The sequence below is a fragment of the Lytechinus variegatus genome, chromosome 10 (assembly GCF_018143015.1).
Source record: "Lytechinus variegatus isolate NC3 chromosome 10, Lvar_3.0, whole genome shotgun sequence".
Lineage (NCBI taxonomy): Eukaryota > Metazoa > Echinodermata > Echinoidea > Temnopleuroida > Toxopneustidae > Lytechinus > Lytechinus variegatus.
Window position 1 is genome coordinate 10,831,481 of NC_054749.1, and position 24,427 is coordinate 10,855,907.

The 24,427-nt window shown below is 36.8% G+C and overlaps 1 protein-coding gene across 2 annotated transcripts in view; it reads right to left on the bottom strand.

Moving 5' to 3' along the window:
• Window positions 1-24,427, bottom strand: part of LOC121423196 (DNA-directed RNA polymerase III subunit RPC5-like) — a 91,138-nt gene that overhangs the window by 49,050 nt on the left and 17,661 nt on the right. The window contains exons 3-8 of one of the 2 annotated variants that reach the window (XM_041618516.1): window positions 23,248-23,325; window positions 15,010-15,125; window positions 8,935-9,017; window positions 5,372-5,479; window positions 3,855-4,018; window positions 1,206-1,288 (exon numbers count right to left, since the gene is read on the bottom strand). In XM_041618516.1, coding sequence (XP_041474450.1) covers window positions 1,206-1,288; window positions 3,855-4,018; window positions 5,372-5,479; window positions 8,935-9,017; window positions 15,010-15,125; window positions 23,248-23,325 — 632 coding nt within the window. The remainder of the gene's footprint in view (window positions 1-1,205; window positions 1,289-3,854; window positions 4,019-5,371; window positions 5,480-8,934; window positions 9,018-15,009; window positions 15,126-23,247; window positions 23,326-24,427) is intronic. The other variant, XM_041618517.1, reaches the window with a different exon arrangement.

The following is a 24,427-nucleotide window of genomic DNA, read 5'->3' on the forward strand; positions in this document are numbered from 1 at the left end:
TGTAATCATAACATTTCTATATCACAATAATTGCCTCTTGACAGCTTACTGAATACACCGAGTTCTAATACATTTTTCCATTTTATAGTTAGATTTGGATTTCACTCTGTAATGATTATTGAAGTTCTTCCTCCAGTTCAACCCAAGATGCTTAACTTAATTGAACCTCCTATCTATATTGAAAGAGAAATCTGCTATGAATCAGTTGTCTAAATATATTTCATCAATAAACTGCTTGGCTTTCAGTGTGAATAGGCAGTCTACCTGTACATACAAGATTGTCACCCCCTCCCCCACACACTTTGATAAAGAAAAATGACTCCTACCCCCTGTGCTGCCACGGGTAATTGCTGCTAGTGTAGTTAAATAAGCTTACTTGGGTGACATGGTAAGATAACAGCCCCCACCCAGGTGAAAGGAATGTAGTTAAATAAGCTTACTTGAGTGACATGGTAAGATAACAGACCCCACCCAGGTGAAAGGAATGTAGTTAAATAAGCTTACTTGGGTGACATGGTAAGATAACCCCCACCCAGGTGAAAGGAATGTAGTTAAATAAGCTTACTTGGGTGACATGGTTAGATAACAGCCCCCACCCAGGTGAAAGGAATGTAGTTAAATAAGCTTACTTGAGTGACATGGTAAGATAACAGACCCCACCCAGGTGAAAGGAATGTAGTTAAATAAGCTTACTTGAGTGACATGGTAAGATAACAGACCCCACCCAGGTGAAAGGAATGTAGTTAAATAAGCTTACTTGGGTGACATGGTAAGATAACAGCCCCCACCCAGATAAAAGGAATGTAGTTAAATAAGCTTACTTGGGTGACATGGTAAGATAACAGCCCCCACCCAGGTGAAAGGAATGTAGTTAAATAAGCTTACTTGGGTGACATGGTAAGATAACAACCCCCACCCAGGTGAAAGGAATGTAGTTAAATAAGCTAACTTGGGTGACATGGTAAGATAACAGACCCCACCCAGGTGAAAGGAATGTAGTTAAATAAGCTTACTTGGGTGACATGGTAAGATAACAGACCCCACCCAGGTGAAAGGAATGTAGTTAAATAAGCTTACTTGGGTGACATGGTAAGATAACAGACCCCACCCAGGTGAAAGGAATGTAGTTAAATAAGCTTACTTGGGTGACATGGTAAGATAACAGCCCCCACCCAGGTGAAAGGAATGTAGTTAAATAAGCTTACTTGGGAGGCAGTGACAGTTGATTGATCTCACTATCCATGGCCTGGCAATACAGATGATCCCTTTCTCTCTCTGATCTGGAATCCTTCAAAAAGATATTAATAATTTTCATGAAATGAAAGCATTTATATGAATCCATAATTTATAAAATGTTAACTCAGAGCAATGGCCAGTATGAATCAAATTCCTCTCTATTTTTTTGGTCTTTACTACACAAAGATTAGTTAGTCAGCCTAACCGTGTGCTTTGAAATATCTATATAAAATACCCTACAAATCACTTCTCTTACAAAGCTATTTAGAAGGGCTCTGTTCCATGAAATCTGTTCTCATACAATAACAACCTAAATTAGGTCCACTTTCTAAGTTATGCTGTCATTTCAAAAACTTAACCTTTAGTTAAGATTTGGTGTTGACGACGCTGCCACAAAAGCGATGCCTATAGTCTCAAGAAGAAAAAATCATAATCGGTCAACAAATAAAGGAGAAGCATTTTATGCGAATCCTCATGTAGCTCTACCAAATGGAAGCAGAAATATCATAATCAGTCAACAAAATAAATTAAGAAGCATTTTTTGTGAATTTTGAAAAATGTGCATAAATTAGCAATTTTATGAGTCTCAAAATTCTGTGCAGAAATTTTGAATCCCCACCTAGTGCTATCATATAGAAGCAGAAATATCAAAATCGGTCAACAAAATAAATTAAGAAGCATTTTTTGTGAATTTTGAAAAATGTGCATAAATTAGTATAATTTATAAGTCTCAAAATTCTGTGCAGAAATTTTGAATCCCCACCTAGTGCTATCATATAAAGCAAACAGAATTGAAATCAGACTTGAAATGACAAAGAAGTATTTTGAAATTGTGGATAGACGACGGATGACACACCATAGCATAAGCTTATCTGGCCTGATTGTAACAAATATGTCCCAAACTACTATTTAAATGTCACGTCCACCTCAGAAAAATGTTGATTTGAATCAATAGAGAAAAATCAGACAAGCACAATGCTGAAAATTTCATCAAAATTGGATGTAACATAAGAAAGTTATGACATTTCAAAGTTTTGCTTATTTTTAACAAAATAGTTATATGAACGAGCCAGTCACATCTAAATGAGTGTCGATGATGTCACTAACTCACTATTTCTTGTTTTTTATTGTTTGAATTTTACAATATTTCAATTTTTTACGAATTTGACAATTAGGACCTCCTTGCCTGAAACACAAAATGTTAAAATAATGGAATTCCACGTGTTCAGGGAGGAATGAAACTTCATTTCACATGACAATGAGTAGAAAATAAAAATATTTCATATAATAAAATACAAAAGAAATAGTGAGTGATGTCATCAGTTCCTCATTTGCATACCGACCGAGATGTGCATATAACTGTTTTGCGAAATGAAGCGAAACTTTAAAATGCCATAACTTTCTTATTTTATATCCGATTATGATGAAATTTTCAGTGTTATGCTTGTTGAATTTTTCTCTTGTTATTCAAATCAAGTTTTTGTTAGGGTGGACTTGTCCTTAAATCATATAGGTTGGCAGGTATGTAATTGCATTCCAAGTCAATTTCATCTAGTAATTATCCTTAAAAAATTATTTTCTTTAGTTTTCCAGGAGAAAATAAAAACAACTTTCTCAGACTTCTTGCTTCTGGAATTTTTTTATTCTTTTAAATCCAATTATTTCTAGAATTTCCAGAACATGTCAAATTCTCAAATTTCTATGAAAAATGAAATAATATAACTGCACATTATCCATAGATTAAAATAGAAGGTTGTAACCTTACATTGATAAGTTTGATAAAATAGTAAGTCTTGCAAGAATTGGTCGAGCAATAGTAGTTACCATTAATAGCATTTATCCAATCATTTAATGGTCAGAACCAAAGTTAAGGCTAAATCATTATGTACATTTAAACTTACCAAGATTCAAATTGCTTCAATTACATGTATGCAACGATACCATGCAAATCGTCTTTCACTTTATTTAATGAATATGTTCTCAATTAATGCAAACATTCACAGTTACTTTACTACATCATTCACCAAATTCCACAGATGGACCTTTTCAAATGATAGCCATACTCAATACGTCGGCCCCACACTATGGAATACTTTAGACTTGTTAACATATAATACACTTTTAAAAGACAACATGAAAAGAAATGACTCAGCAATTATTGATTATTTTTAATGCGGTTTGCATCGTTTGTTTTGTTTGATTGTTTTTTAATCCTAGATGTGTTTTGTTTTAACTTGAAGTTTGCTTTAAATACGTTTGATTTATCCTTTTGTTTTAATGAAATGATTCTTAATCTATTATTCTCTGGTACTTGGCGCATCCATACCATATACAAAATTTTATTTGAACGATTAATACACCTTCGGTATAAGCATTTTAACAAGCCTTTTAATAGCTTTTTATTGCATGCTCCATTTCCATTCATTACTACATTCATCTATATGTTTATAATTATAATTATTTTATCATCACCACTATTTGTTAACTGGTTATGTTCTGTTGATACTTTTACTTTGTTGTGCATTTATATTTTTGTGTATACATTATATAATTTTGTTTCCATTGTGTTCTTTCTAGTGAATTTGGAAATAAATACTTAAATTGAAGTGTCAACTTACATCAATAGCTCTATGATGGATGTGAATCCATTGTTCCTCGGCCATCTTTTTGGCATGATACTCATAGGAGGCAAGACGTCTGGCTTTGGCCTGGTCAGTTTCATGTCTGACCATCTGGACAGTGACCGGCTTGACCTCTTCTTCATCCTGAGAGTCTCCACCAGCTGACCAAAGAAATCGGAAGGATAAACTGAATGTGTTTTCATGGGGTATGCTAAAATTTTTTAGATGCCAATATCTCGAGAGTTTGGAAGGTAAAATGTATTTATGACCAGTAGAGGTCCTGTACTGTATATGTAAAATGCATCATGGTCAAGTCATAACCTTACTTTCCCTGGTGGGTGTTTCATAAAGCTGTTCGTAATTTAAGAGCGACTAGTGATCCTTTCTTGTGGTAAATGGTATATTTCATTGGTGATGATCTAACGGGTAGGAAAGGTTCACCAGTCATTCTCAAAGTCGCTCTTATCTTACGAAAAGCGTTATGAAACGGCCCCCCTGGCCTGACAATTGCTTGAGGCCACAAACTGAGCTTTGCAGAAGAATTTCTCACTGGTTTGAGTTACATAATCTCACTGGTTCAAAGAAGTCTCTGTTACATATATTTCAAATGGTTCGAACAAAATATTGGATCAGTAAATAATAATCCACTTCCCATGAAAGCTTTAACCCATGGACTACACACATTGCTTATACACAAAGAATGTGTGTATACACCAGTGCAGATATTGAGGGAGATCCAATTATGAACAAGCACTTTTGTGTAAGTTTCACCACAAGTTATCCATATTAATTTCAATAAATAGAGGGTTAATTTAAACAAAACTGAAGGGTATAGTTTGCCACAGCCACAAGCATGAATCTACGGCAAATGCACCCAGCATTATTGACCTTGAGTGTAATATGGCTGGTCAAATAGTCCAGTCATTTTAGCTCTAAATTTGACCAAACTTGGAACAAATTGCAACAAATAGTTTTTCACCACTATGCGTTTCTGTGAGGTCCCTATTACAACATATTAAAAGTCACAAACTATCCGAATAGGGAAAGGCATCTAATTTGCATAAATCCAAGATGGCAGCCAAAATTAATTGATATGCCTTATTCTCAATATTTTTTTCACAGACAATGGAAATATCTTGAATGAATATACTATTCACTACGATTAAGTAATAATTGATTAATAAAAATCGATTGCAATCGATTCCGGGACTATCCGCTTAATGTTTTTCAACAAGTGGAATGCCTCTGGCGGTCTCATCTGCATCATGCGATTCAACCTAGCAGCAGTGTTTCATGAACTAGGTCTATATACTAAAAGTTATGTCATTTCAAAAACTTAACCTTAGGTTAAGATTTGATGTTGATGCCGGCGCCGTCGGAAAAGCGGTGCCTATAGTCTCACTCTGCTATGCAGGTGAGACAAAAATTGTGAGAATTTATGTCAGAATTGGTGTATATGGATAAAACAAGCATATATTGTAAGACAAAGTCTACTTAAAGTGATCATGACTTACCATCAACCTCCATCTTCTCCTGCTTGACCTTACTATCAGCCTTGTCAAGATATCCAAAGCTTGGTTTCAGTTGAACAATACTATGAAGTGGCGTCAGGTGGAGCTCACCTACATAACAATACAAAAACAGTGGCGTAACTACCGGGGGGTTTTGTGGAAAAATAAGCGAAACTTTAAAATGCCATAACTTACTTATTTTACATCTGATTTTGATGAAATTTTTGGCGTTTCGCTAGTTTGATTTTTCTCTATTTAATAAAATCAACATTTTTCTTGGGTGGACTTAACCTTAACAAAGAGTGTCGCTAAGGCGAGCACATAATACGCCTGCCTGTAACGTGCAAAATGGAGTTATTGGTCAAGCAAGAAAAGTTTAAGGTGGCGACTTCACCTTCGACCTTTTGACCTCGGGCTCAAAATTAATAGAATTCCTGAGATCCATGCTAGTATCATATACATCAAATTATACAAGCCTAAGTTAAGTAAAACTGAAGTTATCATGTTTACAAGGACTGCAGAAGGGTAAGATGAAAACATGTCGTGACCTGAACATTTGACCTCAAAATCAATAGGCTTCCTGGGATCCATGCTAATATCATACACACCAAATTATATAAGCCTAGGTTAAGTTAAACTGAAGTTATCGCGTTTACAAGGAAAAGTTAACGGACGGACAGGACAGTTTCACGGTACACCATGTATCTTTCTTGGGCAAGTGTTGGTAATGAAAAGGACCACCCAAACATGACATCAAGTGTGTTCTTGTCGTCTTCAGAAGAATGTCCAAAGTTTGTAAAAGCAGGCCAAGGTGACGTATGCACGGTACTTTACAGGGTACGTCTCTGATTGACTGGATATGTCACATGACATCCACATATGCGAACCTGGTTGACAGTACACAGAATTGGGTGCGCAAATCAGTGAAGACCGGAAATGCCATCAACTATCAATCCCACCAAAATGGCATGAATGACAAAAGCCAAAAACGCTGTATCACTGTAATGCTCACACGTGTGTGAAACGTCCCCAGTAGGCTCCACACATTTGTGTAGGACACTGTGACTGGGGGCTAATTAGAGTGTGTTTATGCTTCCACATTTCAAGCCATAAATCAGCATTTTCATGCATGATTAGTTTTAAACACGGTTGCGTCCATGCGTACTTTCATTTTAAACAACATTTCAGAATGTCAATCACAAACTTACAGAAAGGTAAATTTTTAAACATTGTTTGACCGGAATCAGGGTTTCTGGGGAAGTACATGTATAAACTCTCTCTCTTCGTGCAATATCTCACATAAATAAGCCTAGTCACTGGTGTAACTAATTTTAAGTGCAATTAGGGTCCATATATTTTTATATTCTGTTTTATATAAATGCTAGTTTTCCCTATTTTATTAGTAGTAAAGTATTTTATCAATAATAAATGTAAAGTCCTAATGGTTTCCTCTGTACAATTTTGATAGTTTTAACTTTACTCATGATTTTTTATGAATCGAATCTAGTTTAATTTATGCCTTGTTATACCGAAGAACTTAGTATTTTATTATATTTTTTTTTCATGTCAAGTATTTACAGGGTCATTTTCGTGGTGCACTTTGGATGATTGTATTCAAAGTTAATTTTCTACAGGTACCCCATTCGGGGTGCCTGGAAATGTATTCCTCCTTGCCGAAATTAAGTGCACTGCGAGAGTGACCCCTTAATTTTAATTTAAATTCCTATGTTAATAATTTATATTGCTTTTTGTCTTGTAATTGTTTTAATCTGTAATTCATGTTCATTTCAGTTTTTACTGCGAGACATGATGTTTTTAATAAAATCCATTTATCTATCTATTTTCATCTATCTAAACAGGACCAGTATAAACCTGTTTAAATGACGCCATTTGTTAAGGGATAAAAAAAAAACGGAACATGATTCATGATGAGACATCATTGAGCAAGAAGCCTCAGTAGCATAAACAAATTGATGACTTATTTTCTTATGTATGCTTATATACATTATATTCTTTTACTATTATTCTCACCATAGTAGAAATTCTATGGCTATGTTAAGTAGCTCTATGCAATTACAAAGATCAGAAATTAGAAAATAGAAGTTAGAATAATAGTTGATCATAACAACACTTAAAAAAAACTTTAAAAAAGGAGCCCGCCCAATTGGACCCTGTCTTCCTGTTCAATTAAAATTTTTATGCAAAGCCAGCTGCAGATTGCAATTTCGCCTATGAAAAATTAAGCATATACAGCACTCCAAGAATGTTTGCAATCAGCGTTCTGAAATGATTGAAAATTCAAATGAAACACACTGTCCTTATTCTAATTAGCCTCTTAAGTCTAGAATGGTAAGCCAGATATTGGTAAGGTGGAGGCCGCTGTCTTGAGGAAAGATATTATGTTCCTCAATCTCCAATGCTTCTCTGCTGATGCCAGTAGGGGACACAGGTGACCAGTCTAATCTCATCCCAAAGGAATCGTGGGTATGGGCATGATTGATAATTGCAGACATGTCTCTCCTACCATGGGCCTTGTGTTCCTTAATCAGAGTGTTAACCCTTTTCATGCGGGCCCATGAAACTGGATACCTCTCCCTGCTACGGAGGTATTTTGGTACATTGCTGGTATTTGGATCTGTGGTGGTGCCGCAGTGTTTTCCAAATTAATTGCTAATTGCGCCAAACTGATGTAGATGGTAGACTAAGTTGGAGACAACATTGTAGCCATTCTAAAACCGTAAAAATTAACGATTTTTACGAGAAAAAACAGTTTCTCAAGTCTGTGAAGAAAAGGAGAGTTTCTCTCCCTGTGAAAATGATTTTCAAGACCGATGGTCTAAAGAAACATCGAAAATAAAGGTTATTTTGACTGCTGGGGAAAGTTGGTTTCCCCTCTGAAACTAGCATGGCAAATTAACTGCGCATGCACAGGTGGGATCGCATGTAATAACGATTGAGGAAACATGAAATAAAATACTACATTTACTGGACCTAAATGAAATTTGACCTTGATCACGTGACCAAAAACTTGTCACTGATATTTGATTACCCATATGTCACATATCATAAACTATATCCATATCAAATTATGATTGCAATTCAACAATTAACTCAGACATCGCCAAAGTTCATTGACCATAAATCTAGTAATTGTTATTATTATTAATAATATTAATATTAGGTCTGATTCAAACTGGGTGGTCCACCAGTGCAAATTTGTCCAGGCCAGTGCTCCACTAAAATAAGAAATCTTTAAGAAATTAAGTGTCTCCAAAGACTATGAATTATCAACAAAGTTTAGGTCTACATGTGCATTTCATCATCTAGATAATATATAAAAATGTTCACATGTTTATTTATATTCACAAACCTTGGTCAAACAAGTATAGTTATAGGATAATATAGGATTTCTTGATTTCCTTGCATGAATTTATTGACTCGAAGCATTTCAATACATTTAATCATGTTGCGTGTGCGCAAAGCCATACTGTTCTGTTTATGACAAATGCACATACAAGGTGTTAGATGCAACAAAACAAAAAAGGTCAAGAGTGAAAATAACTAACCTCTTTTCAAGACTCCTACAGCATATTTAGCCATGGAATCCAGCGAGTTGGTCGAAGTCAGCATCTGGCGGTCCATCTTATTACTTTCAAATAAATAATAAAAAATATGTCACAAATTTATATTTATAAAACAAGGAGGTTCACGAACCATGATTCTCGCCCGATTTCACGATCAATAAAACATGCAATGTGATCTTTTAATCCCCTTGATGACCTTTGACCTTATCTCTTCATGGTGTGATATCACCCAATGATTATTAGTGTAAACACAATTGATGAAGAAATAAAGAAATGAGAGCAATTTGAACAAAATCTGAACCTTTTGGCCCCTAAATGACCTTTGACCTTATCATCCTAAACAACACACAGGTGGTATTACATAAGGATCATTTGAACCAAATGTGATAAAAATTGATGCAGAAATAAACAGATCTATGAGCAAGTTGGAACGTCTCTAGCAGTCTCACCTGCACTAAAAAAAAAGAAAAGAAAAGTTTCTGTGACTCAAATTGGAAGCCAGTTTGTTTACGCTATTTTCTATGATTGAGACACAGTCAGTAGCAAATTCCATACATGGTCTAGTCGCTCTGCTTCCTCTCTGAGACTTAAAATTAATTGTTTTGTTATTTAAACTCACTTTTTATGCCTGTATTCAAAGGGCAGGTCCATCCCAGGAAAAAGTTGATTTGAATCAATAGAGAAAAATCAACCAATAATGCTGAAAATTCTATCAAAATCGGATGTAAAATAAGAAAGGTTATGACATTTTAAAGATTTGCTTATTTTTCACAAAACAGTAGTATGCACAACTCAGTGATATGCAAATGAGAGAGTTGATGATGTCACTCACTCACTATTTTTTTTGTTCTTGTTTGAATTATACAATTTTTCAATTTTTACAGATTTGATGAATAGGAACCTCTTGGTCGAACCACAAAATATTGCTCATTCCACATGTTCAGGGAGGAATAAAACTTTATTTCACATGCCAAGGAGAAAATTGAAATGTTTCATATTTCATACAGTTATAATAAAATACAAAAGAAATAGTGAGAGGGTGATGTCATCAGTCCTCTCAATTGCATACTGACCAGGATGTGTATATAACTGTTTCGTGAAATTAAGCGAAACTTTAAAATATAACTTTCTTATTTTGCATCTGATTTTGAAGAAATTTTCAATTTTATGCTTGTTTGATTTTTCGCTTTTTATTCAAATCAAGTTTTTGTTGGGGTGGACTTGTCCTTTAATAAGTTTCAGTTACATAAATAAGCGATAATTACTAACTCACAGGTATCTGAAACTCTGAATGTCTACATGTAGGTAACTTTGCTTGAAATTTAAAAAGGGTAAAATCATGGAACAGAAATACAACCTTTGCAAAGAACCCCATGAACTCCAAAATAGCCACTGTAAAATACATTACGGGTGGCTATTTTCAGGGGAAAAATCTAAAAAGAGCCCCCATAAAAACTAATAAATTTTTGGTTGGTTGCCTAAGGTAATTTCCTGCTGGCCCCAGGCAATGATTAATGTTGAGACTTAACTGTAGCTAGTTCATATGTAAACGCTGCGTAGAATGAAGGTTTCCCAACAGATTTGGGGGATTTTTCACTGTTTTTAATCATATTTAAAAAAAGAATCAAATAAAAACTACAGATGCTCGGCGGGTCACGCATCCGAGCACATGTATCCCCAAACCCACTGCGTCATCCATCATTGTGATATATAGAGGTCGCACAGAAATTTGACAAATAAATTCAACTATCATGGCGACAATGACCCTAGCATGCAGGTCCCCCAAGACAATCTACCATCCAAGTGTGGTTGAAAAGTGACTTATGGTTGCGAAGAGAGTCTTGCATGTTAACTTAAACGTTAACCTGAAAATGACCCTTGACCTAACAGTGTGACCTCTGACTGCAGCATAACATGCAGGTCCACCAAGTCCATCTACCAACCAAGTTTGGTGGTTGCAGAGTTAGGTGTCTTAACTCTATCTAGGCCTGGGGCGGAGGCCCCCCCCTCAACGAGTCGTGCTATATTTTGCATCATCAGGGTACGCGGTTCCGAAATTATGCAACGTTAGGTAAGTGCATGTCAGACCAAAAATTGCTAAAAAATGTGATTTTGTGTACAAAGTCAATTTAAATTGTGTTTTCAACCAAAAATCATAAATGTATGATTATTTTTAGTTTTGCTGGCCTAAATTTATGTATTTTATGCTGTTTATGATCTTAGAAGAGTCCCCAACAAATTTCATTGACAAAACAATGAAAAACAAAGGGTCCAAAAAACAAAGAAATACATAAGAAATTGCAAAAACAATATAATACATCAGAAATCGATCTGATATCACAATTTTTTTCATGTACATTTGCTAAAAACATCACAAAGAGTTTCTATGCCAAAAACAAGTGAAATGCCTCTGGCCGTCTCACCTGCATCACAGGGTTCAATATAGCAGAAGTGCCGACTTACTACTCTAACTCGCACAAGATGTTCAGTGATACATGGTTACTATTATGTCCACTTTTTATGAACTAGACCAATATTCTTGTACTGCAGACAACAGTCTGTAAAATATAATGGTCACATTTCTGATGTCAAGGACTGCAATGCGGGCGTTCCGCAAGGGACAAAGCTCGGCCCTGTGTTGTTCTTGATTATGGTAAATGATGCTTGTAACAATTGTCCCCTACCTTTCTATAAGTATGTGGATGATTTAACAATTGTAGAAGCTAGAAATCAAAACAAACCTTCTCAGATGCAAAGAGAGATTGACTCTTTGCTTGCTTGGTCTTTGGCTAATAACATGAAACTCAATCCTAGTAAATGTGTTTTTATGACTATTTCATTCATGAAACAGCCGATACACCAAAATTTCAATATCAACCAAATACCAATGAATGAGACCAGTATTGTTAAAATTTTGGGTGTTTTATTTCAACAAAACCTAAAATGGGATTCTCAAGTTAATGAAATGATAAAAAAAAATGCAATAGACGACTGTTCATGTTGCGTAAACTTAAACGGTTCAATTTACCCATGTATGATCTTATTACTGTGTATACTGGATACATTAGACCCATTGTGGAATATTGTGCTCCTCTGTTCCACTCCAATCTTACTAAAAATCAAACTGATAACATAGAAAAAATACAAAAACGTGCAATCAAAATCATACTTGGTTCCAGGTACATTGCTTATGAGGATTCACTAGAAATGTGCAATTTATCAACTTTGGAACAAAGGAGGGTTAAGTTATGTTTAGACTTTGCTTTGAATTTAGAGAAACATCCTAGGTACTCATCTTGGTTACCTGTTGCTAGGAATATTGATTTTAACCGAAGACATGTAAAAAAATACTCACAATTACATTGTAAAACTGATAGGTTTCAGAAGAGTGCAATTCCATATTTTATTAATATCCTGAATGAATATCATTCCAAAAACTCTTAATCTGTCCAGTTTTAAGTGATTCCTTTGTTCATATGACCAAGAATTCCTTCACTTTGGAATGGAGTGTGAAATGTACACTGCCCATGCAAATTCTTTAGGGCAGCAGTTTGATTTATATTGTGCAATAACAGCTTACACTGTCAGGGAATACCAGTGTGTATGTATAGTTCACATCTCATTCATACATGTATGTCAATTGACATTATGCCATGACTTTGCAGGGATAGGTGTCGTGTGGGCGGTACCGGAGCGGCGGACGCGACATTGGGACTGGCCCCTTTGGTTTCGGAGTGCTGCAGTTTGGGGTGTGTGGTTCCGGATGGCTGTTGCTTGGTTGGACGGGCGTATTAGACTTTTGGTCGCATATCCGATCGGGTTGGGTGGCTGGGAGGAGTGTGTTTCCCTGGGAGTGATGGGTGTGACAAGCTTGTGCCATGCCCATTGCTCCCGGGGGATACATTTCTCTCGGCGCCTTTCTCGTCGTGTGTGCGACTGGTGGTTTTTTTGCGCCTGTCCAGCTCGGAAGTGGCTGTTTGGGACCGAGCATTTCTGGGCTGTAGCGCTTCGGAGGTGTAGGGGTATGTCTCGGAGTCGCGTCCGTTGCTCTGGTGTTGCCCATTTCCAGACCTGTCCTCAATTTTAATTCTGATTTTAATTTGCATTATATATTATTCTAACTTAATTGGTTTGGAGGCTTATGTTTGTATTTTTATGATTTTTGTATATTGATAGTTTACTTTGAAATTTTCATGTTGTTCAAAATGGTCTTTGTATGTATCTAATCTTACATGTAACAAGATCTTTATAATGTAAAACAATGTAAATTTAGCCTTTGGGCTACCATGAATTGTTTTTTTAATAAAACCATTTATCTATCTATCTATCTATCTATCTAAACTTACAGAGATATGATGGTTATTCAACTAAAAACCCCAACATGGCCAAAGTTCATTGACCTTACATGACCTTTGACCTTGATCACGTGACCTGAAACTCGAACAGGATGTTCAGTGATACTTGATTACTCTAATGTCCAAGTTTAATGAACTAGACCAATAAACATTCAAAGTTATGATGGTAATTCAACAGATACCCCCAATTCGGCCAAAGTTCATTGACCCTAAATGACCTTTGACCTTAATCATGAGACCTGAAACTTCCACAAAATGTTCAGTGATGCTTGATTACTATTATGTCCAAGTTTCATGAATCAGATCCATAAACTTTCAAAGTTATGACGGGAATTCAACAGATATCCCCAATCTGGCCAAAGTTCATTGACCCTAAATGACCTTTGACCTTGGTCATGTGACGTGAAACTCATGCAGGATGTTCAGTGATACTTGATTAACCTTATGTCCAAGTTTCATGAACTAGGTCCATATATTTTCTAAGTTATGATGACATTTCAAAAACTTAACCTCAGGTTAAGATTTCGATGATGATTCCTCCAACATGGTCTAAGTTCATTGACCCTAAATGACCTTTGACCTTGGTCATGTGACATGAAACTCTAATAGGATGTTCAGTAATACTTGATTAACCTTATGGCCAAGTTTTATTAACTAGGTCCATATACTTTTTAAGTTATGACGTCATTTCAAAAACTTAACCTCAGGTTAAGATTTGATGTTGACGCCGCCGTTGGAAAAGCGGTGCCTAGTCTCACTCTGCTTTGCAGGTGAGACAATTAGAACATTTGAGCTTTATTTATGGAGTTTGAGGAAAAAGTATGATTTTGCATACTAATTACACATAAAATTAGCATAATTACATAACAATTCGCATGAAATAAATTACTGTACAATTTTGTAGATTATATCCCAGACAACCTGCGTGCCAATTTTCAGCGCGATCGGGCCAAGATCTCAAGGGGGGACCTGGGAGGCCCCCCGGCCATATGAACTCCCAAAATACTGCGGCCTAGATAGGGTTAAGAGAGTCTTGGATGTAAACTCTGCAGTGACCTGAAAATGACCTTTGACCTTACCATGTGACCTCTGACTGCAGCAAAACATGCAGGTACCCCTAGTCCATCTACCAACCAAGTTTGGTTGAAAAGTGACTTACGGTTGCCGAATTAGGTGTAATAAGAGAATCTTGCATGTAAACTTTAATGTTGACTTTAAATGACCTTTGACCTTAACATGTGACCTCTGCCCACACCAAAATCGATAGGCGGCTTTGCTATACCATACTTGACCTTCATACCAAATTTAAAGTTGATCAGACATGAAATGCAGCTGATAGAGCGCTCACAAGGAAATATCTGTGGCGGCGGCGGACGCGGCCAAATCCATAGTATCCTCCGAACTCTGTTCGGGGATACAATAAGAATTGAGGCAGCCTGAAAAATTGAAGCAAGTGGGGATGAGAAATAAACATGTATTATTTTACATCGCCTTTGTAGGGTTAAAACCTTGTATCTCCAAAAAAAATGATGGAAGCTTGGAAAAATTGAGATAAACCCTAGGGTTATTGGCTTCATCATTACAAATGAGAAAAACAGGCAATTTATCTTTTAAAATGATATTATTTGGAAAGTCTTGTTCAAAATTTTAAACATTGTACAAGTTATGAAAGATACAATACTATAAAAGATGCAGTAATTACCTCATGAATGATCTATTCTCAGTGCTGTTCATTCCATCTACATTAAGAGCAATTTGTTCTCCTTTACTTTTGGCATAGTGATCACTGTGAGTGTCCAGAAACAGTTCAAGCTCCAACTTTTGAAAACAAATATTGTTTAAAAAAATAAGTAGAAAATGCTTAAATCCATTAATTACATGACAGTACATCCTGAGATATTCTAAAAATGAGTACTTGGAACTTGACAAGACCTTGCACATGTTTGTTTTTTTCCATTTCATCACCCACCCCCTCCCCAAATCAAACAATAAATTCATCTGTAATCATATAACACATTATTGAAACAGGGTGATGAAAATCAACAGATCTATTAGAGGAAAACTCTTTTTATTATTTTTTTTACTTGACTTTAAGATCATGGTAAGTTTCAGTTTATTGCGTAAGCAAATAGTTATTACTGTAAGCCATGTAGGCCCAAATTCACCAAGGGTTTTGAAAACCATCGATTGAACCCACGGTTTATGCAAATTTCCTTAAAAACTTATTGTTATTACTGTGTATCATATTAAAAAATGTCCAATGCTACATGTGTAATCCTCACTTTTGTCACAATGCATCAATTTGAAGCCGGTTGCCATGGTTAAGTATATTGCTATCTTATTCATGAGTCCACTGTTTTAAGGAATCCACTCTCTAAACAGTGGACTCCTGAATAAAATAGCGTATTTGACCATGGGAACGGGCATCAATTTGACGCACTGTGACAAAAGCGATCATCTTTGATATATGTGGTAGATAAGCGTAATTTATTCAGGAAATCTTCATCAACTTTGGCTTCAACCAGTGGTTTTCAAATCCACCTTTGTGAATTTGGGCCATAGAGTCCGCTAAGAATTTTGGTAGTAAAAAGATGTATCAGCCATATTACAAAATTACTGCTGGCAACAATCAAACACCCGATTTCTGATTTGAAAACAGAAAAAGCAAAATACAAAATATTGAGTTAAACAGAAAACAGTCATTTATTTACATGGAATCAGTCAGGAATGAAATATGTAAAATCAAACATTTGAAAAAAAATTTGCTTGATCTTTTTTAAAAATCATTTTTTATTTTTCCCCTGCATAATGGAAATTTAATAATTTTATAGACATCTTAAGTTGACTTTTCACTCTTAGATTTGAAAAAATTGAACACTTATTTGCAATGAACATATAGTTTTTGCTTAGACAAAACAGAAAATTTAACACCTTTTCTGATTCCAATTTTCTGGATTTTTTGTTGTTTTGCTTTGATGAAACAGAAAAGTGAAGACTGCACCGACGTTAATCTTTGTGCAAGCTAGTTCAGGGAAAATATGATCATAGTGGTCCATAAAGCAGAAATACAGTATGAGAAGAAGAAGGGGAAGAACATGAAGAGAAATTAAAAAGACATGGGAAAATAAGGAAAATAAGTTTTAAAAATTCAACAAATAGGCCTAAACATTCCCCTAGCACACACCAAACTCTCATTTCCAGGGCACGTGGTGACTTAGCTAGGAAAAAGCTCAGAAAAATGCACTAAAAATGAAGAAATCTGTGGTTTTGTTCTGGGATCTCGAACATTCTCGCAAATTTAGGATTGTATCTTCAAATTACAATCGAAAAAGGAACAAGTGGAGCACCTCTGGCAGTCTCACCTGCATCACGCAATTCAATATAGCAGCATTGCTGAATTTAAAAACTACTTAAAAACAAGGCAAAAGCGATTTTGTGTCTCGCCCACTTAAGAATAACCAGAAATATCGTGATTTGCGAGGGCACGTAACAGAATTGTATCAAAACTTAATTGTAAAATGACTGAGATGGAATATCATTTGTTACAAGTCTTGCATGTAAACTTTAATGTTATCAGTAAGAAAATTCTCTGTCGATATATTGGTAGAAATATCTTACCAACATTGCCAACTATCAACAAAGGAACATTTTATTACTAGGCCAGTTTGAGGTAAAATTGAATGCGCCACCGCAGTTTAGACAAGGCCGCATCCCGTCCACGTCGGTGCTGTGGTTTTAGGATAGGCTTGGGCGATGCCGACAAAGCATTACCGGCAACGCAGATCGTGCACTGTCAGTCCAACTTGATTACTTTTCAGAAGTTACAAACATGAAGAAACGAATAACACCCATACAAACTAAAAAAAAAGAAATTTACCTGTGAGGCTGTCACAATACTAAACCTCGTTTTGGTCATCGGGGAAGCAGAGGCCAGTACACGCTCACAAACAGTCATTAATTGACCGTATATATCCAGCCTACTGAACCAATGTTTTTGCTGTCAAGTTCGTCAACGAATGAAACTTTTGTGGTGCGCGGGTCAGCCTAATAGCAACAACATCGCTTATAACAGCTGAAGCAATTAGACCGTTATTACTGGTCGGTTGAGCTGGGGTTTCCCCGTGTATATAATATCAATTGACCATTTCCCACACTCGTGACTTCGCAAGCACGCATGCTACAGTGGGCCAGCAGCAGTGTTTTATGAACAAAATAATAAAGTCCGCTACTGCGAAAGTGCGAATGCAGAGGAACTTTACTGTACTACATAATAGCAGGTATTACTGACAACAAGAGAAAGATTATCGCTATGTGGCAAAAACATGCTTTTATCGACAGGACTAGTTATAAAGAGGTTATAGGTTATATAACACTGAAAATTTCATCAAAATCGGATGTAAATAAGAAAGCTATGACACTTAAAAGTTTTGCTTAATTTTACAAAACAGTTATATGCACATGCACATCTTGGTTAGTAAGCAAATGAGGAGACTGATGACATCATCCACTCACTATTTCTTTTGTATTTTATTATATGAAATATGAAGTATTCTAATTTTCTCCCCATTGTCAAGTGAAACAATGATTAATTCCTCCATGAACATGTGGAATTAGCATTGTTTAATACTACATAGTTCAGTCAAGTTGGTCCTTATCGTCAAATATGTAAACAAGGCAAAAGCAATTTTGTGTCTCGCCCACTTATGAAAATAACCAGAAATATTGTGATTTGCGAGGGCACTCAAGAGAATTATATCGAAACTTCATTGTGGAATGACTGGGATGGAATTACACTTATCATAAGAGCCTTGCACATAAACTTTAATGTTGACCTGAAAATGACATTACCATGTGACCTCCAACTGCAGCATAACATGCAGGTCGGCCTAAGTAAATCTACCATCCAAGTTTTGTTGAAAAGTAACTTACGGTTGCGGAGTTAGGTGTCATAAGAAAGTCTTGCATGTAAACTTTAAAAGGGGAATGAAACCTTTGGAACAAATAGGCTTGTGTAGAAACAGAAAAATCAAAGAATAAGAATAAAGAAAGTTTGAGAAAAATCGGACAAATAATGAGAAAGTTATGAGCATTTGAATATTGCAATCACTACTGCTATGGAGATCCTCCCATTGGCAATGCGACAAGGATGTGTGATGTCACTGATGAACAACTTTCCCTTTGGTGGACTATAAAATACCCTCAAAATGTCTCTTTTTGCTTTTTCTTATGATGATACAAACTCTTTATCCATGATGTATTCTTAAAAAATATGTATTACATGCCCTCATGTAGAAAGAACACAAGATCTATGGATAGATGTGATAAGAGGCAATTCAAGTGAAATATATACTAGAGTAATTGGGAGAGTTGTTCACAAGTGACATCACACATCTTTGTCGCACAGCCAATTTGCTATCTCCATAGCATTAGTGATCGCAATATTTAAATGCTCATAACTCTCATTATTTGTCCGATTTTTCTCAAACTTTTGTTGATCTGTTTCTTTGATTTTTCTGTTTTCACACAAGCTTTCTTGTTCCAATGGTTTCATTCTCCTTTAATGTTGACCTCAAACTGACCTTTGACCTAACCATGTTACCTCTGACTGCAGCATAACATGCAGGTCCCCCAAGTCCATCTATCATCCAAGTTTGGTAGAAAAGTGACTTACGGTTGCGGAGTTAGGAGTCATAAGAGTCTTGCATGTAAACTTTAACGTTGACCTGAAAATGACCTTTGACCTTACGATGTGTCCTCCGACCGCAGCATAATATCATCATCATCATATCAGCCATGTTCAGCCCACTGCAGGGCGAAGGCCTCCTCAAGTTGGTGCCAAAGGTGCTTGTCTTGTGCTGACGCAATCCAATTTATACCAATGAATTTTGTGAGCTCGTCACTCCATCTCAATTTCTGTCTACCCCGATTTCGTGATCCTAGCCATGGTCTCCATTCTGTGATGCGTTTGGTCCACCTATTATCATGTGATCTTGCAAGGTGGCCAGCCCATCTCCATTTCATTGATTTAATTGCTTTGATTATGTCTATTACTTTAGTCTGGCTCCTAATCCATTGTATGGTTTTCCTATCGCGTTTTGATATCCCTAGCATTATACGTTCCATACTGTGTTGAGTGGTTTTTAATTTCTGTTCCATTTTCTTTGTTACAGACCAGGTTTCGGAACCATAGGTCATTGCCGGTATAACACATTGATTAAAGACTTTTCTTTTAAGGCAAATTGGCATATTGCTCTTCATAATGTCATTGAAATTCCCAAAAGCGATCCATCCAGCTCTTGTCCTCCTTTTAACTTCTTCCAGTTGTTCATGATCCATTCTGACATGTTGCCCAAGGTAGATATAATGATCTACTCTCTCGATTTCAGAATTATCCATTATGATTCTTTGCTCCGTAGCAAATTTGTTGAACATTACTTTTGTCTTTTTCATGTTGATCTTCAGCCCTACTTTGTTACTTTCAGTGTTGAGATCGTTAAGCATATTTTCTAGCTTGAGGCCATCATCAGTGATTAGAATGATATCATCGGCAAACCTTAGGTGATGGAGACACTCGCCATCAATGTTTAGCCCTGTACTTTCCCAGTCTATTTTACGTATTATTTCCTCCAGTGCAGCGTTGAACAGTTTGGGTGAAATGGTATCTCCCTGTCGCACTCCTCTGTTAATGGGGAATTCATCACTGTCTTTGTGCAGGTGAATGGTTGCAGTTGCTTGGCTATACATTTCCTGAATTAGTTTAATGTAGCTATGGTGCACACCTTGTACCTGTAAGGCTGTTATTACTGCCTGAAATTCTACACTATCAAAAGCTTGTGCAAAGTCTACAAATGCCACACACAAGGGTTGTCTGTATTCGCAAGTCTTCTCTAATAATTGGTTTAGTGTGTGGAGATGGTCTGCAGTAGAGAAACCACTTCTGAATCCGGCTTGTTCCCTCGGTTGATTAAAATCTAGAGTTCCAGTGATTCTGTTTGTTAGAACTTTTGTAAATAATTTGTAGGTGTTTGAAAGTAAGCTAATTGGCCTATAGTTTTTAATATCCTTTATGTCTCCTTTCTTGTGGATGAGGATTTGATTGCATTGTTCCAGCTGTCTGGTGTTTGTGTTTTTACTAAACAGAGTGTAAACAGCTTGGCCAGCTGTTCTAAGATGACATCGCCTCCATCTTTAAGGACATCCACCAGCACCTCATCGCTGCCTGGTGCTTTACCACGCTTCATTTCTTGTAAGGCTTTAGCAACCTCATCTACTCCTACTGGAGTTATGTCCTCATCTGCATCTCGAGCAATGATTGGTGCATCAACATGGACCTTGCTGGAGTACAAGTGTTGAAAGAAAATCTTCACATGATTAATTATCTGGTCTCTGTCATGAATAACACTTCCATCCTCCCCTTTAATAGCTATCAGTTGTGATTTCCCACTGGAGAGTTTACGTTTGGTTGCTTTATAGCTGCTATTATTTGTTATGGTCTCTTGGACTTTCTTTATGTTGAAGCTGCGAATTTCACTTTTCATACGTTTTCTTATTGTTTTACACAATTCTGTATACTCTATGCTATCCTTCTGTGTTGATACCTTCATCTGTCTCCTTTTTCCCATCAGATCGAGTGTCTCCTTTGTGATCTTGTCAGTTGTTTGATTTTCCCTTTTACCTGCTATCTCAAGAGCACAAGTTTGGACAGTGTGAGAAAATTTATTGTAGATATCATTTATATCTTCCTGGTTTACTTCATCCTGAAGCACTTGGAATCTGTTCCTTAGCTGTAGTTGAAACTCATCCTTACATTGTTTAAGTTTGTCCACATTTAGGCTGGCATTCTTCTTCCTTATTAGTTTACTTCTTTCTAGCTTGAAATTGACATGCATTTTAGCTCTCACAAGCCTGTGGTCACTTCCAGTATTGAAACAATTTAGCACGGAAACGTCTGTAATGATGTCCGGTCTGTTTGTTAGAATAAAATCGATTTCGTTCCTGGTAGTGCCATTTGGGCTTTGCCAAGTCCATTTTCGATGTTCCTTTTTCTTGAAGAAAGAGTTCATTACCTTAAGACCTCTGCATGAAGCAAATTCCAGTAGACGATCTCCCCTATCATTCCTAGTGCCTATTCCAAATTTACCTAGCATCATCTCACTATTATCTTCCCTTTTACCAACTTTAGCATTGAAATCTCCCATAACTATAGTAAAATTTGCTTTGTCTTCATCAAGTAGTTTAGCAATTTCCTCATAGACCATATCAACCTCTTCGTCCGCATGGCTAGAAGTTGGAAGGTATACTTGGATGATTTTCATGGTTTGTTTCTTGGAGATTTTTAGGATAATCTGGGATACTCTGTCTGAAGTGCTCTTGTAGCTAATGACATTGGATGCTATGGTCTTGTGAATAAGGAAACCCACCCCTCCTATGCTACTTTCCTCCTTTCCCCTTGTGTACAGCAAATGTCCACTTTTTAGTTGTTGTAGATGTTCCCCACGGCGTCTAACCTCACACAATCCGACTATGTCCCATGTGATGTTGCCTAGTTCTTTTTCCAGATCATATAGCCTATCCTCTCCTAAAAGGGAACGTACATTATATGTACAGATGGTCACATCCTTTAAGGAGCCTGTCCTAGCCCAGAGATTCTTAGCACCCTCTGCTCCTTCCTTACCACAGCCGCTCCCGTAGCTGGGCAATCCAGAGCTGCTGGGGACTGAGGGCCATTTCTTTCTTTGTGCTGCCATAGTCTTGAGGGGGTGTGGCCTTGACTCACCATGCTGGCCACAGTTGCATGTTGGTGAGTTGTGGATGCCGTTGATCAATTATGATTCCTCCGCCTTTAGATGGCATTTCCTCCATCAGGGTCCCACTACCCTCTCAGGTTACCTGAGTTGGCCAGGTTATTTTCCGCCGCCTGGGGCTCGGCGTTGGCGTTTGCTGGCAGTACTGGCTCACTGAGTATATCAGTGTAACGCCACAGTAGCAGTCAGGTTCTAATACCCCTCCTGAGGTCATGACCTCACTAGCCAGATAATATGCAGGTCCCCAAGTCCATCTACCATCCAAGTTTGGTTGTAAAGCGAATTACAGTTGCGGAGTTAGGTGTCATAAGAGAGTCTTGATGTAAACTTTAATGTTGACCTGAAAATGACCTTTGACCTTACCATGTGACCTCAGACTGCAGCATAACATGCAGGTCCCCCAACTCCATCTACCATCCAAGTTTGCTAGAAAAGTGACTTACGGTTGCAGAGTTAGGAGTCATAAGAGTCTTGCATGTAAACTTTAACGTTGACCTGAAAATGACCTTTGACCTTACCATGTGACCTCCAACCGCAGCATAACATGCAGGTCCCCCAAGTCCATCTACCATCCAAGTTTGGTTGAAAAGCGACTTACGGTTGCGGAGTTAAGTGTCATAAGAGCGTCTTGCATGTAAACTTTAACGTTGACCTGAAAATGACCTTTGACTTTACCATGTGACCTCAGACTGCAGCATAAAATGCAGGTCCCCCAAGTGCATCTACCATCCAAGTTTGGTTGAAAAGTGACTTACGGTTGTGGAGTTATGTGTCATTATAGGTTTGTGACGGACGGACGCCGGACAACATTTGGATGCTTAAGTCTCGCTTCCACCTCTGGTGGGCGAGACAAAAATTAAATATTATATAATTCAAACAATAAAAAACAAAAGAAATAGTGAGTGAGGGACAGCATTGACCGTCTCATTTGCATGTCACTGAGTTGCGCATATCTCTGTTTTGTGAAAAATAAGCGAAACTTTAAAATGTCATAACTTTCTTATAGGGTGATGTGACATGTTTTTAGGAGGAATCCCATGAATAAACTTTCACAGTGGCTTTTTTAAAATAAGAACAGATTCTGAATGGATCCATGCTGTAAGATGCCATTCAAACCTTTGTTAATTGATGTGTACCTTTTTCTGTTTAGGTTTGATCCGAGCTGATGTGTATTCAAAGTCATCATAGGACATGTGATTGGGACGAACTGGATACTGAATGCAAAGATAAAAAAGACCAACATAAAATGCTACAGTTATAGAAACAGGAAGATGCAATGGATAACCAAATCATTGTCAGAAAACATCAAATGAGAAATGAGAGTGTGAACGTATAAAAGGAATTGAACAAAGCATAAGGTGATGTTAACTCAATTTACTTAAACCTCAGTAGGCATGTTCAGATGCCATCTTGCACTCTCCCCCATCTGTGTTACATTATACATAACACAAACCAAATGAAAACAAGTGGAGTGCCTCTGGCAGTCTTGCCTGTATTACGCGATTTGATATCGCAGCAGTGCTGACTTTGAAAACAGCTACTGAATAATTATTCACAAAAGAAACATTTATATGATAATAAAATACTCATATAGAGAAAGTGAGTTATCATTTCAGAAAATCTTAAATTTTGTTTCAGCATGTCTGAAAACAGAAATTCTGTTTCCCCATAAACTTTGTGTACATGAAAAAGTGACAATTCCGTTAAAATAGAAAATTAATACGCAATTTGTATCAATGTCAAAATGCTCACACTGGTCAAAACTTGTGCCACTGTACTAACAATGCTTTAAAATCAATTTTAATCGAAGAGATTTGAGCACAGATCCATAAACTTTCAATGAAAATTTAAAAAATACCCCCAATATGGCCAAAATTCATTGATTCTAAATGAACTTTGACCTTGGTCATTTGACCTGAATCTTAGGCATGGTGTTCAGTAATACTTGATTACTCTTATGTCCAAGCATCATGAACTAGGCGCATAACCTTCGGTTAAGATTTTGATATTGATTCCCTCAACATGGTCCAAGTTCATTGACCCTATATGACCTTTGACCTTGGTCATGTGACATCAAACTCTGACAGGATATTGAGTAATACTTGAAAAACCAAGATCTCCAAGTTTCATGAACTAGGCCAATATAGTTTTTTTATTTATGAATGATGACATTTAAAAAACTTAACCTTCAGTGATTGACGATCCTGATGCTGGGGTTGAAGTACCCTCATGGTTTATGGGGGGGGGGGGGAGGCGTGTGTCCTGCATGTGTCATTTACCAGTCTCGCTCTGCTTTGTTGCACACAATAAAAGGAT